At 35.2% G+C, this 15963-nt stretch overlaps 1 protein-coding gene across 1 annotated transcript in view; it reads left to right on the top strand.

Moving 5' to 3' along the window:
- Nucleotides 1–396: 396 nt before the first annotated feature.
- LOC131151754 (protein unc-13 homolog) overlaps nucleotides 397–15963 on the top strand; it is a 36005-nt gene continuing 20438 nt past the window's right edge. Inside the window, exons 1-2 of the mRNA XM_058103154.1 lie at nucleotides 397–1141; nucleotides 2638–3507. Of these exons, the coding sequence (XP_057959137.1) occupies nucleotides 641–1141; nucleotides 2638–3507 (1371 nt within the window). The 5' untranslated portion in view covers nucleotides 397–640. The remainder of the gene's footprint in view (nucleotides 1142–2637; nucleotides 3508–15963) is intronic.

Genomic DNA, 15963 nt, shown 5'->3' with positions numbered 1-15963 from the left:
CTAAATTGCTCCCGCTATTTTAGCCGATTTCCAGTTTTAATAATAAATAACAAAAGCAAAAACCAATAAACAATAAAATATGATATAAGAAAATATTTAAAAATTTGAACTATAGTACTCGTCATTAATTTGATTATTTTAAAAATTTTTATATTACATGAGCGTTTTAAATATATTATTAAGTGTATTTTATTTTGAAGAATAATATTTTGTGAAAATATCTTTATTTTTGTGACCAAGCAGCTCACTCTTTCTAAATTATTACTCTTCATGTACACGTTAAGGGTATAATAAGTCTTTTAACATTTTTATATTCACATTTTAAATATTATTATTGAGTATATTTTATTTTGAAGAATGATATTTCGTGAAATATCTGAGCACCAAGCTCACCCAGGGAAGAGCGTGGAAGAAGAGTGAGTGAAATGGAAGATTGACTAGCTTCCAAACGCGGAATTTACAAAACGCAAATAGACCTATAGCCAACGAGCAACGACCGCAATGGACAACTACTAGCTAAAGCCATCGCACACCCCGTTCACACTGCTTTCGACTGAATCTGCTCTTCCCTTTCACCTTATAGACCCTATTTTTTAATTTTGACATTTCTCTCTCTCTCTCTCTCTCTCTCTCGTCTGCCATGGCTCTTCTGTTCAGAGACAGAACTCTGGGCGAATCGAAGAGGCATACGGCGATAATGGCTGCCGCTTCGGCCGTTTCCCGGTCACCTGCGGCCGATCTCCCCTCCCCATTTGGTGAGCTTTCCGCCGAGCTCACGGACTCCGATCTCCGCGTCACCGCCTACGAGATCTTTGTCGCCGCCTGCCGCACCTCATCTGGCAAGCCGCTCACCTACATTCCCCACTCTGCCTCTGGCGGCGTCGACAGGTCGCCGTCCTCGACCTCGCCTTCGCTTCAGCGGTCGTTGACGTCGACGGCGGCTAGCAGAATGAAGAAGGCGTTGGGGTTGAAATCACCGGGTTCTGGGTCGAAGAATAGTCCATCGGGAAAGGACGGTAGTCCGTCCGGGAAGGCAAAGAAGCCGGTGACTGTTGGTGAGCTCATGAGGATTCAGATGAGGGTTTCGGATACTGTGGATTCGAGGGTGAGGAGGGCTCTTTTGAGGATTGCTGCTGGGCAGGTCAGAGGGTTCTGTTGTTCTTCTGTGTTTTCTCGTTGCTTAGTTGTTGGTTTTGTTTAATCTGACTTCAGTGTTGTTCGAAGTAACTTCAGTGTCTTTTCAATAAAAATCTTGCATCGTACCTCTAATGAATTTGATTGTCATCCGAAGTGTCGATCTAACGAATTTGACATGATAATAATGGTCTGTGATATGTAGATCCTTGGATCGTCTTATATGGTGATGCTATAGGTTTTTGATTTTGTTTGTTTGTTTGTTTGTTGACTAATTTTGTTGCATTTTGACGCTCTACCAAAATTTCTATTTATTTAAAAAGTCAACTTAAGTTATTGTTGTTGAGGTTTTGTGGAGGTTAATTTCTGTCTTCGTTTTCTGTTTATGTATGATTGTAACCAAATTTTCAAATGTCATTCTAGTTTTCAGAACTTATTGTGAAATTTTCATATGATAGATCCCGATTCTTTTTCATAATTTACAGGTTACTTACTAAATATCCTGCTCTTGTAAATATTTTGTATTTCACTTATTATGCTGAAGCACTTTAGAAAGATGCGACGTTACTTTTAATTGAAAATGCATTGCTTCATCTCTCAAATTTGTTTTTTCTCCTGGAATTCTGTGAGCTGACTTTAAATTCTGAAAAAAATTGGATCTAATTATACACTGATTCTACTGAATCCAAAATTCACTACTGCAACTTAAATTCAGGAACCCCTTTTTATTAGATAGTCGATAGTCTTCTTTAGTTCAATTTTCATAACCAAATTGTAAGTTATATTTGGTTTACATAATGAAATAGGGTAAGAATTGAATAGCTATTATATAAGGGTCTCGTAGTTTACAAAAAAAGGTTGTGTTATTCCAAGACAAATAACCATGTGAAATAGGGTAAGAATAGAAGAGCTATTATATATGGGTCTCATATTTTACGAAAAAAGGTTGTGTTATTCAAAGACAAATGACCATGTGAAAGTTGGTGGTCTTCCAACCGCAGCGGAATAGCATAGGAATAGACATTCTCATCGTGAGATTTGGGAATATTTGCTTTTATGCTATTCCATGATGATGGGAAATTGGAATAACTCACAACTTTTGTTTAATCATTTGTCTTAAAATGGCACCATACTTTTTAATAAATAAGCTAAGATATCTTGATACAATACCATGTTCTATTTCTACCCTATATCATTTTGGGATCCAAATGTAATTTGTTTGCTTGTGATTCTTGATGCCATCTTACTATACATCTAATTATCATATTGTAGGCGTCCTTGTGTTGTATTATTCCTGTTGCTGCTGATATGGTGATAATCCGTCATCTGTTTCTTCCATATCTTGAAATTTATAGTTCTTATGTTGCTGTTACATTTTGATGAGATTTTATTTTAACTTTACATAAATAATTTTTCAATGCATATAGAGGAGGTGGGCAGGAACCCAACATATGTGGGTAGATTATATTCTAATGTACTTATGCTTTTATTCATTTATCACAGGTTGGACGGCGAATTGAGTCAGCAGTTCTCCCTCTAGAGCTATTACAGCAATTGAAGTTTTCAGATTTTACTGATCAACAAGAATATGATGCATGGCAGAAGAGAAATTTGAAACTTCTTGAGGCTGGATTGATTTTACATCCTCACAAGCCATTAGAAAAGTCAGATATGGCTCTGCAACGGCTGCGGCAGATTATTCGTGGGGCCATGGATAGGCCAATAGAAACTGGGAAGAACAATGAGTCCATGCAAGTCCTTCGTAGCGCTGTGATGTCTCTTGCCTGCAGATCATTTGATGGTTCTCTGCCTGAATCATGCCACTGGGCTGATGGGTTTCCGCTGAATCTTCGTCTCTATGAGATGCTTCTAGAAGCTTGCTTTGATATTAATGATGAAACATCTATTATCGAGGAAGTTGATGAGCTGCTAGAACTCATAAAGAAGACATGGGGAATCCTTGGATTGAACCAAATGCTTCATAACCTATGCTTTTCGTGGGTTTTATTTCGCCGTTTTGTTGCAACAGGTCAAGTTGAAAATGATTTGCTGTTCGCCGCTGATAGTCAGCTAGCAGAAGTAGCAAAAGATGCAAAGACAACAAAAGATCCATCTTACTCAAAGGTGTTGAGTTCCACATTGAGTTCAATATTGGGTTGGGCAGAGAAAAGGCTCCTTGCATATCATGACACTTTTGATAGTGGAAATATTGATTCCATGCAGAGCATTGTTTCTTTGGGTGTCTCAGCAGCCAAGATTTTAGTTGAAGATATATCAAATGAGTACCGCAGAAAGAGGAAAGGTGAGGTTGATGTGGCTCGCAACAGGATAGACACATACATCAGGTCTTCACTACGTACTGCTTTTGCTCAGGCAAGTTGTTGCTACCTGCTACAGTTTTTCCTTTTCCAAGAAATGGCAAATGTAATTTATATTGTGGGCCTTAGTTTTGTTGACTCTAGCATGCATGTAGTGTGACAGAACCAATCAGCTATGTTGCTTTGGTAAAAGATGATACAGTTGTTCCTAATGCTGTATTAAATTGGGTGGAATAAGTGCTAGGGTCCTAGGGAGGAAAAGAATGAAGGAAAGAACTGTTGCTGTTTGGTGGAATGAAGGAAAATGAGAGGAAAGAAAATGGTATTCACTGAAATTAATGAGCAACACGCTTTTTCACTCATTTTCCTCCCTCTTCAAGAAGGAGAAGAAAGTTCCATTTTTACCTACTCTATTTCCTTCCTTACCTTTCCACTGTACCAAACGAGGGGAAAACAGTCTTCCAGTCGTCTTTTCCTTCATTCTTTTTTCCTTCCTCTTTCTTTCCTCCTTACCAATTGTCATGTAAAATAGGATTAAAGTCATCTTTATATGAAAGATAACATGTACATTTTGCACATGTGTACTGATTTGAGTTAAAGCAGAAGTTGTAAATCAGTTAGAAATTGCATATATCTCTAGTTGAAACTTTGAATTTTTAAACCCAAAAAATTTCCAATTGACCTTCAATTTGTTCATAGCTTTGATGAGGGCAGCCCTTGGAACAATGGTAAGGTTGCTCCTTTGTGACCGATTGGTCATGTGTTTGAGTCCAAGGAAAGAACTTCTTTTCATAAAAAGTAAGGGTAAGACTGTACATTGTGAGGACCCTCCCCCTATCCTTACCAAGTGGGGAGCCTTGTGGTTAGGGACACCCTTGTTCATAGCTTTAATGCAGTTTGCGAGCATGACAATAACTCATGAGGATATTTTATGCAGCATGATCTTTTAGAGTATAGGTTATTGTTATTTAAGTAATATTAGACTTTATTTAGGGATTGTTTGGTATTGTTGTTTTATGTTTTCTATTTCCGTTTCTATACAGTGAAGAAATAAATTATAAAAATGCATTTGTTTAGGGTTTGTTTATTATTGTGTTGTTTTTTGTTTTATGTTTCGTTTTTGTATAGTGAAGGAACATATTATGAAAATGGGTTTGTTTACGATGCTGGTTTTCTGTTTCTGTTGATGATTTTAGGTTGATTGAGAAAAAAAAATTGAAAATCAAAATTTATAGTTTTCAACTGTTTTGGAAACATGTTGCTAGAATATTTTAGGGGTCCGTTTGGTATCACTATAAAAAATTAGAAAAACGATAACTAGAAACAAAAACCAAAAATTAGAAATAGAAACAAAAAACTAGATTCCAGTAGTCTGTTTGGTTAACATTTATAAAGTAATATAAATTAAAAACTTAATTTAAAAAATGCAAATTTTCATCTTTAAATCAAAATATTTATAAAACTATGATTAAAATAATAAAATTACAAATAATACACATTAAAAAAATTACTATAATGAAAATAAAATTTATTCTAATTATTTTACTTAATTGTTCTACTTTCAAAATTTACTTTAAAATAAAAAAATTTTTGGACATGACAATTAAAAAATAGTAAAAGTATTTTGTAATTGACTTTATTATTATTTTTTGAAATTTATTTATATTTTTATTTTAATTATATTTAAATTCATATGATCATTTAATTTTGATTTTAATTTAAAAGTGTATAAAATGAATAATTTAATCCAAAAAAATCATTTTTGAATATTAAAATTCTTGACAACAGGTTGCCCAAACAACTGTAAACCATAAAATTTGGTTTTCAGTTTTTTGGCAAACAACTAAAAACCAGCGGCAAAAACAGAAATATGACAATAGAAACAAACGCATTTTTATAATCTATTTTTTCATTGTGGAGAAAGTTAAAACAGAAAACAAAAATGATACCAAATAGGCCCTTAGTATCTACAATTAAATTTTTTAAATTAAATTATTCATTTTGTCCATATTTTTTAACTAAAATTAAAATAAAATGATTATATGAATGTAAATATAATTAAAATAAAAAATGCCCATAATTTTTTTTAAAAATATAAAATAATTAGTCATTTACAAAATATTTTACTATATTTCAATTTTCATATACAATAAATTGTTCTTGTAAAGTGAATTTTGAAATATAATATCTAACATAATTTTAATAATTTTTTATTTTTATTATATATATATTTTAAATTTATATTACTTTGTAATTTTATTATTTTAATCATTTTTTGTAATTATTATTTGATTCAAGGAAAAAAATAAGCATTTGTTTGATTAAGTTTTAATTTGTTTCAGTTCTAGAAACATTAGGCAAATAGGTTGCTGATTTTTGTTTTTTACTTTTTGTTTCTAGTTTTTGTTTTTATAATTTTTAATAGTGATACCAAATGGCTCCTTATTGTTAGTTTTCTATTTTTGTTCACGGTTTTCAGCTGTTTGCAAAAAAACTGAAAACTAGATTTTATGATTTTTAGTTGTTTGTTACTAGGAAATTTAATATTCAAAAATAATTTTTTTAGATTAAATCATCAATTTTGTACACACTTTTAAAATAAAATTAAGATAAAATGATCACATAAATTTAATTTTTATAAAAAAATTAAAAATAATAAAAGCTAATTGCAAAATATTTTTTACTATTTTTTTGTCATGTACAATAAGATTGTTATTGTAAAGTGAATTTTGAAATAACAACTAATTAAAATAGTTATGATAATTTTTACTATAGTATTTGTATATGTATTATTTTTGCACTTCTATTATTTCATGTTTTAAAAATATTATTTGATTTTGAAATATTAATTAAAATTTTAAGTTGTTTTTGCTTTACAAATATTAGCCAAACAAGTTGCTGGTTTTTGGTTTTTTAGTTTCTATTTTTGGTTTTTAGTTTTCGTTTCTGGTTTTTGTTTTCATAATATTGACAGTGATACGAAACAGCCCCTTGAGTTTTTAAAATTATTTTTCTTGCTTTCGAAGCATTGTAAGCCTATAAAAGCCCCCACTATGTATTAACATTATGGGTAGTTGATTGGAACTAAAATTGCGTTGAATATCTTTATTTGGTGTGCCTGTAATTGTCTTTATAGAGTTGGTGATTTCAACTTAAACTGCCTTGGCTGATGAATCACAACATCATCTTGTGTCATCAACGTTACTGGGGACCAACTTTTTTGGCGAATGACATCATCTCCTTTCTTAGACTACTACTATCTACATGTCAACACTCGCTGAAATAGCATTAGAACATGCCTTATCTTCTTGATAATCGTCCTATCATCACCTTGTTTACTGAATTTGTTGTTGCCAGCCATGAAGAAATAGCTATCTTTACCATCCTCACTACGCTAGTTGCATACTTCCCCATCAAAAACCCACAGCTATCCTCTTGTTCAATGCCAATCTTAGACCCTAGCCATTTTGGGAGTCAGCCTAGCCACAACAAACCCCTGACACTTGAGTATTGTCCTCTCATGGTCATTGTTTTCTTGCTAGCTTTGCTCGATAACCTTGCTTGGGTGCTGATGTTGTTGAAGCTCCAACCCTCATGTGTATCAAAACTTGCAACTAGGAGATAGTCCCATTTGATCCTTGAAACCTGACTCGCCTCAATTCCTTACTGTTTTCGTTTTTACCTAAATCCCTTCTACTTGATTCACAGACTAAATCCTAGCTTTTGTTTAATCACTCCAAGCTGACCCATCACCTACATGACTCAAGTATATGCATTTGACCGTACACTGGTGACTGGTGATAAGCCAAACCCATAAATTGAAGATGCCATTAGCTAGCCTAGTAAATCCTTACATATATATACACACAAACACACAAATACAGATATTGCTCGACTATTTCACTCTATTGTGTTAGACATTTAGCGGAAACTCTTAAACCAACAACTTGTCTTTGTATCTTAGCCTCATATCTCCTCCTTTTCGAAATGACGGTGAAAAAGGACCAATTTGATCTTGTTGTTTGAAATGTGGCTTAGATATATGAGTGGTGTTGTAAAGTTAGAGATGGAGGAGAGAAGAGAAGAGAAGAAGAGAAAAAGAGAGGAAAGAACTAAGTGGCAGTTTCTTGGAGTCTATGCACATTTCTAGGTTTTTCGTCTTATATATTATTAATAATAATAAAGTCTAAAGGACAAGAGTACCCCCATTAACACAACCTAATCATTAAAATAACACACTCTTCTAATAATCTCCCTTGGACGTGTATAAATATCACCTAACCCCAACTTGTAACAAACATTAGACAAGGCGGGCTTAAATAAAGGTTTCGTAAAAACGTCGCCAACCTGATCGACAGATTGCACGAAGGGAGTCCTCATGACCTTCTTCCATAGCATTCCTCATAAAATGATAGTAAACTTCTATGATACTTGTCCTCTTATGAAACACTGGGTTGATAGCAATATGAATGGATGCTTGATTATCGCAAAACACATTTATTGGTTTCTTTACCAAGAATTTCATCTTTGACATATGACTTCAGTCACATATGCTCACAATATGAGCCATAGCTCGATATCCAGCTTTAGCACTAGACCTTGCTACAATAGTTTGTTTCTCACTACGCCAAGTAACAAGTTTACCTCCCTCAAATGTACAATGGTAGTAGTAGACCTTCAATGATCAACAGATCCAACCCAATTTGCACAAGAGTATCCCACAATCTCACAATTTCTATTCCATTGATATATCAAACCTTGGCCTGGAGAGCCTCAAATGTACAATGATGGCAGTAGACCTTCAATGATCAACAGATCTAACCCAATTTGCATTAGAGTATCCAACAATTTGACAATTTCTATTACATTGATATATCAAACCTTTACCTGGAGAGCCTTTGAGATACCGCAAAGTCCTACGAATAGCATGTCGATATGGTTGTTTGGGATTGCTTACAGTATGAACCATAGCTCGATATTCAGCTTTGGCACTAGACTTTGCTACAATAGTTTGATTCTTGCTAGGCCAAGTAACAAGATTACCTCTCTCAAATGTACAATATCTAGTAGTAGACCTTCAATGGTCAACATATCCAACCAAATTTGCATAAGAGTGTCTTACAATCCCACAATTTCTAATACATTGATATATCAAACCTTTGCAGCCTTTGAGATACCACAAAGTCCTGCAATAGCATCCCAGTCTGGTTGTTTGGGATTTTCCATAAACTGACTCGCCACCCACACTGCAAAAAAATATGTCAGGTGACTCAGGTCTAGTGGCAGTCAAGTAGATCAACTTGCCAACCAACAGCCTATATTGATGTTTGTCTTCAAAGTCCAGTCCAACATCCCTACACAACTTCACGTTAGGATTTGTATAAGTATCAACTAGTTTAGCACCCAACAAACCAATCTCACTTAGTATGTCCAATGTATATTTTGGCTTAGATATAACGAACCTGTTCCTACACTCTGCAATCTCAATACCAAGAAAATAATGCAGAATACCTATGTCCTTGATTTGAAAGTTTGAATCTCAATACCAAGAAAGTAATGCAGAATACCTAAGTCCTTGATTTGAAAGTTTGCTCGAAGCCACTGCTTAACATATACAATCCCACCATGGTCATTGCCTGTGATGACATTATCATTAACAAAACTACAAGAAGTACCACACCTGTCTCCGTTTTTTGGAAAAAAAATTGAATGGTCAGATTAGCATTGGATAAAGTCAAGTGCAAAAACTGCAACACTAAATTTGTCAAACCAGGCTTGAGGAGAATGTTAAGGGCCATAAATGGCCTTATGCAACCTGCATACTTTACCATCCTCCCCCCTTGAGCAACATACCCAGGAGTAGGGGTGTGCACAATTCGGTGAAAACTGAATTACCTGAAATAACTGACCACATTCAGTCGGTTCGGTTTGGTTATGGGTAAATTAAATTTTGGTTAACCAATTTAACTGAATTATATACTGTTTAACTTAACCGGTTACCTGCCTACCCTGTACCATGTTCTTCTTCATCTACTTCTTAGTTGCACTATATATGTAAATAACCAACATATATACAACATATCCATCTACAAATAATGAGTGTGGATGATTCTTGTTGGTCTGAGGAGGGGGGCCTTTGGTCACACCTGGCTTCGTCGGCCCCCTTGCTGCTGCTGTCGTCACCTTTACTCCTCTGCTCTGCACTTCTGTTTTCTGCACAAGCACTCCAGTAGCAGATAGTTGATCTCAGGTTAATTAATTAATTGATACTCTTAATTATATATTCATATATAGTAATTAAAATGACACACAACAGATCCAAAGGCGATTTTCTGTAGAATATGAAAATGCATATATATATATATATATATATATACCTTCACAGTTCTCAACTCGGGCTCTTCTGCATCTCTACATCCTGCAAATCTGAAAAAAAAAAAAAAATACAGAGCAAGAAATTTAACCGGTCCAGTACTACGTAGAGAGTGTTTATGATTAATGTATGTGCGTGTGATTGTAAATTTGGAATATGCAATTGGGGTATATACCTTAGGAAGATTTGCGGGGGAAAGGGATGGTGTTAACAAGATGGGGCAATCTGGTCTTCAGATGATTTGCAAACGTATGGATGTGAAGAATGCCTTATTGTATGGAGATTTGGAATTTGCAAACGTAATATTAATTTCTGCAGAATTGAAGTAGGGGGATATGGCAGGGAGTGAGGGGGGAATTAATCTACAATATATATATATATATATATATTTATTTATTGCATTGATGGATCTTCTTCTTCTTCGATCCAGTGTAGCAACAGCAGCAATTAAGTACAACTGTTGAGAGCAGAGAAAGGGGGGGGGGGGGTTGCGTGCTCCATGTTGAATTTTTGAAAATCATTAAGTTGAATTCGGTTCAGTTGGGTAAGGTTGGGTAAGAAGGCTAATTTGGTTGGTTCAGTTATGGCATTTAGTTACCCGAATTTTTTTGGTTAATTCAGTTAATTGACCGAATTAGTCGAACCGACCGATTGCACACCCCTACCCAGGAGGTTGCTCCATGTATACCTCACCCGCAAATCTCCATACATGAAGGCATTCTTCACATCCAAATGATATAAGGGCTAGTCAAAATTAACTGCCAATAAGATCAGCACATGAACAAAATTAATCGAGCAACTGGAGAGAAGGTCTCCAAATAATCAATATCATACATTTGGGTATATCTCTTGGCTACCAATTGAGCCTTAAGTTGTTTGATAGAGCTGTCAGGAATATTTGATAGTGTAGACTCAATGACTCCTAACCAACTCTTTAGGAGGAAGATCCACCAAGTCCCATGTCCCTTGAGTGGTTAAGACATCCATTTCTACATCCATTGCATGCTTCCATCCAGGGTTAGCAAGCACTTCAACATGCGAGGAAGGGATAGAAATTGAGGAAACAAAGCAAAAGAATGCGTAGGACTAGGGAGGTGATGAATTGAAGCATAATGAGTGATGGGATAAGCAATGAAGGATTTCTGAGCACATATTTGAGTACTTTTTCAGTGAGCAATAGGCAAATCCAAGTACATTGGGATGGATCTCTAGAACTAGAAGTAGGAATAGCGATGGCAGAGAAGGGGTCTGCCTGGTGGTAGTGATGTTTGTGCTTGCATTTTTTTGTTCATAAACTTTCTATTGTTTCTTTGGACTAGTAACTAATATATTTGGAAGAGTCGCAGAAGATTTCTTAAAAGGGATAAGGGTAGGAACAGGAGGATCAACACAAGAGGGGGGACAATAAATCATTGATTAAATCAAAATAGATTCATCCAAGGAGGATCCAACAGTAGAAAAATAGGGTGTCCCCTAAAAAAAGTGATATCAGCACTAACATATTTCCTATCCTTTTTAAGTTTTTGAGTACCCAACAAAGACACATTTAACAACACAAGGAGATTATGTCTTGATTACCATGTGGAACATGAACAAAACATGTTCACCCAAAGACACGAGGCACAACAGGCATGGATGTTTCTAGGTACCCCATGGAGAAGGGAGTTTGTCCTCCTAGAACATTTGAGGGCATCCTATTGAGTGGAAAACTGGCTGTAAGAAGAGAATCATTCCAAATGGTTTTAGGAACATGCGTATGAAGGAGTATAGACCATGCTATATCTATTTTTTATTTGATCTTTTAGCTACTTCATTCTACCGAGGGGTGTGTATACATGATGTTTGATGAATAATCCTTTTTGGCCAAGCAAAAAGACTAAAGCTCACTTTGAACAAATTCAAGTGCATTATCGGATAAAAAAATTTGAATACCGATGCCGAATTGAGTTTTATTTCTGGTAGAACTGAGTAAATATGTTAAAAAATTCAGACCTATTTTTTAACAAATAAATTCAAGTCATACGTGAAAAATCATCCACAAAGGACACAAAATATTGATGACTAGTCAAATTATTGACTCTACACGGACCCTAAACATCTGAATGAATACGAGAAAACTCCACAAAGGACACAAAATATTGATGACTGGTCAAATTCTTGACTCTACATGGACCCCAAGTATTTGAATGACTAAGAGAAAACAATGATTTACTATGAGAGTTGACTTCGGACTGAAAATTTCCTAATATGCTTCCCCAATTGACACACACAACACTTAAAAGGAGAAATAGACTTGAACATAGGAAAAAAAACTTGTGGTTTTTTTTTAAGGGATGGATGACCCAAACGAGCATGCCACTGATTAAGAGAAACACCATGTGTAGAAAGTAAGGATGTCATATGACAAGCATTGGTCCTACCATGACTACCATCAAAACTATAGGCCATCCATCTCAAGTCCTCCTCCAATCCTCTTCTTTGCCTGGAGATCTTGAATAACACAATGAGAAGGAAAGAAGGTCACTGAACAGTTACGACACTTAGTTAATTGACTAATGTTCAAGGGAAATTTAGGCACATATAACATAGACAAAAGAGGAATAGAAGGAATTGAGAGAATATTGCCAGAACTAGAAATCGGTGTAATTGGAGCATCAGCAAAGTAACCTTAGAATGTAAAGTAGTGGGGTTCAAAGACTCAAAACAAATTAGGACTACTTGTCATATAAGAGGAGGGAATCTATAACCAAGATGAGGAGGATGAAGAGACAAGAAGCCCAGTTGTACCTGAATGGACTACAATAGCACTAGATGTAAAGACTGAGTTTGGAGTCATTGAACCATGCACAAAAGATTGTTAAACTCCTCTTGGAACATGGTGGATGATATACTCAACTCCCTAGTGGAGTGGATAGGTGTGTTTGAAGTGTCAATAGTAGAATCACCCTTTGCAAGAGACTTATTTTCCCAAGCTGGTTTCCCAAGAGATCCCAACAGTGATTTATGTAATGCTTTTCCTTGCCATAATGTGTGCTAATGCAAGAATTGCCACAATGAACTCCTCGTTGTATTACACAAACGCTGCCATGATCACAATCCAAACCTTGTCCTCGTCGACCAAAACTTCCCCTACTACAGTTGGGTATAGTATCCATGGATGACTTATCGCGGAAGGAGCTTGAGTAGTTAGGCAGCACACACTAACACAAACAGCACTTTCAGGACTTCAGGGTGAAAAAAAAAAACTAGAACTTTCAATACTTCAAACTCTCCAAAATCCAGAACTTCAATAGGCAGCTATGGCTACAGAAATGAGCTTACAATATCCTAGGAGGATTTACTTGACCACCAAGAACAGGGCAGACGACAGTAAATTACTGCAGGCATTTAATAAACAGCCTGGCAGTAGCTTCAGGCATTATGGCTGGCAGCAACTGGAAACGAATGCAGAGAAGAACAGGAAATAAATATTTGAATGCCAATTGAAACCAACTAGCAATGGCACAAGATTGCAAGCAATCAATCACGAATACACATCATCAAAACAGCATCATCAGCAAACCACAAACAGAGTGACAGAGGAACAGTGGCACAGCTTCCTGCCAAGGATGCCGTGCAACCTAACCCAGAAAGAGGGTGTCCTTAAATGACTCTCAAACAAACGAGAAATCAGATTTGAGGACTGATTAATGGAGGTAAGGATAAAATGAAAAAATGAGTATCAAAACCAGTTAAGATAAATCAGACTTGAAGGAGATCAATGCTCTGATACCATGTTGTAAAGTTAGAGACAGAGGAGAGAAGAAGAGAAAGAGAGAAGAGGAGGATAAGAGAAAAAGAGAGGAAAGGACTGAACAGCAGTTTCCTGGAGTCTAAGTACGGCTCCAGATCTGCCTTTTATTATATTATTAATAATAATGTCTTAAGGACAAAAACACCCCCATTAACACAACCTAATTATTGAAATAACACATTCTCTTCTAACAAATGGAAAGGACATATTGAGTAGTAAATAATTGGACTACATCTAAGAATTGGTCTGGATAGAGAACAAAATGGGTTTATGAATTTTGATGCTACTCTTAGTGTATCAACGCGTATCAACTCTTGATCATCCTCATAATTCTAAACCTATTACTATGCAAGAATCCATCTAGCATGTTAGGATCAAGGTAATCTGAGGCACAAGCAAAGGGACTTGCATGCACTATTCAATTGGTCCACCCAAGTGGAAAATATCTTTGCCTATTGAGGCATAGAATCACCAGAGAAGATTGGCATGATTTTTACTTCATTTAAGGCATTGTCAGCATTTATGTCCATGGGCAAGGTCCAGTAACTGGCTGGAGTCTGGAACCTCATTAGGCATCTCATTATGAATTTATTCACCTCAACTATGAACGATAGATTTATTCTTGCTCAATATCATAAAGATGCAGTCATGCACACTTGAATTTCAAAAAAGGATTGCTGGATGTTCTTTTTGAGGAAGATGAGCAACAATGCATTATTTGGTACATTGGTGGGCTGTGGTATGGACTATAACTTGAGCTGCAGTTGTGCCGAGTTTGACTCGGTTGATCAACTGAGTATTGGAAGGGTATTTTCCATGGAAGGAGAAGTATTGGAAAGATATTTTCCTGAAAATAGTTACTGCGATTAAGTTATCCCATGCCCCAGCTAAGCCATTTGATAAAAAAAGCTTTAGAACCTTAGCTTGAGTACCACAATTGTGTAAAAAGGGGCATTCCTACAAGAATGTTCTAAGGAAAAAAAAATTATCAATGTCTTGGTGCCTATTAAAAATAAGGAAGATGAAATGAGAGAGAAAAGTTGATTAGATGATCATGGATGCAGTTGACTACGCTAGGGTTGAGGACGAACAGGATAGTGTTCACTAGAAAGTGTGTACTAGTTTCAACAAAGTGGTTGCTTCAACTTGATAGGAGGTTGTCAGTCTGCAATAAAGATAATTTATTTATTTTCTTATGGTCTTTTATTTGGTTCCTATCTTTTAGCATTGTCAAACTGAGATTCAAATCGTGAATCGAAATCCCAATTTTGGGAATTGAGAGTTGAGAATAGAATCAAATCATAATATTTTGTACAAATTTCCAAAATCAATTCTAAATGACATGCTTATATTGATATATGAAAAAGCAGCAAAATAGTAAAATAAATTTAATCTTGATAAGGAAAAAATAAAATTTGTTGTGTACGTTTTTCCTAAACAAATGAAAAGTAAGAGAGTGAGTCAAGAAATATTAATTATGAAAAAATAACTTTATGCTGTTTGAGGGAAGGAAAAACTGAACTTTTGGTGTTTATCAACAATTCAAAAAATAATATTTCATGTATTCTTTCTTGGATTTAAAAAAAAAAAAATTAACTTAAAAAATGATAATAATTAAACAAACTACTGAAAGGAAAAACCAACTTCTGAATCTTAACAACACAATGGAACATGAGTACCACCTTAGCTGATTTGTGTTTTGTGCTGTTTATTAATGGTAGAACACTATACTCCAAGAGAGAAGAGTAGTTTTGTGAAGGCAATGTAAGACCTAATATTCTATTTTCTCCTTTCTTAGTACAAAACTGACGTAGACCAGGAATAGAATGTAATCATGTAAAAGTAAAAGAAAAAAAAAGTTTGTGAGGATTTTGGCAATGATTCAATTGTTTCCCTTGCTTCGTTTTGGGCACTTGCTTTGGGGATTTCTTGGGAAAGTTCTTTATCTGATCTTCAAAGGGACTAGAGAGCTGCACTTCTATAATTTCTTTTGAGCATTTCTTCCGGATGATACCTTGCTATCCGAAGTATGTAATTCCTTCTCTGCCTGTCATTTTTTACGATTTACACCAATAGCTTCAAAGGAGTGTCACCAAATCCTTGAGGCCCATTTAATTGTGGATAAGATTTTCCGTTTTTTAGTTTTCCAAGGAAATATAAAAATTCCAGCGTACTTTTTAGTTTTCCAAGATTCATATTAAAAAGGTAGAAAACAAGTAACTTTTTTAGTTGTGCAAAACAGTTTTTCAGGCTTCATTTTTAGATTTCAAAAAATAATTACAAAAAAGACAACTTGTTTTTCAGTTTTCCAAAAGTTACCTTATATGGGATGAAGAATTTTGGGG

This window comes from Malania oleifera, chromosome 3, assembly GCF_029873635.1.
Source record: "Malania oleifera isolate guangnan ecotype guangnan chromosome 3, ASM2987363v1, whole genome shotgun sequence".
NCBI lineage: Eukaryota > Viridiplantae > Streptophyta > Magnoliopsida > Santalales > Ximeniaceae > Malania > Malania oleifera.
Note: the sequence above shows the minus strand (reverse complement) of the source record. Positions and strands in the feature narration are given on the sequence as shown.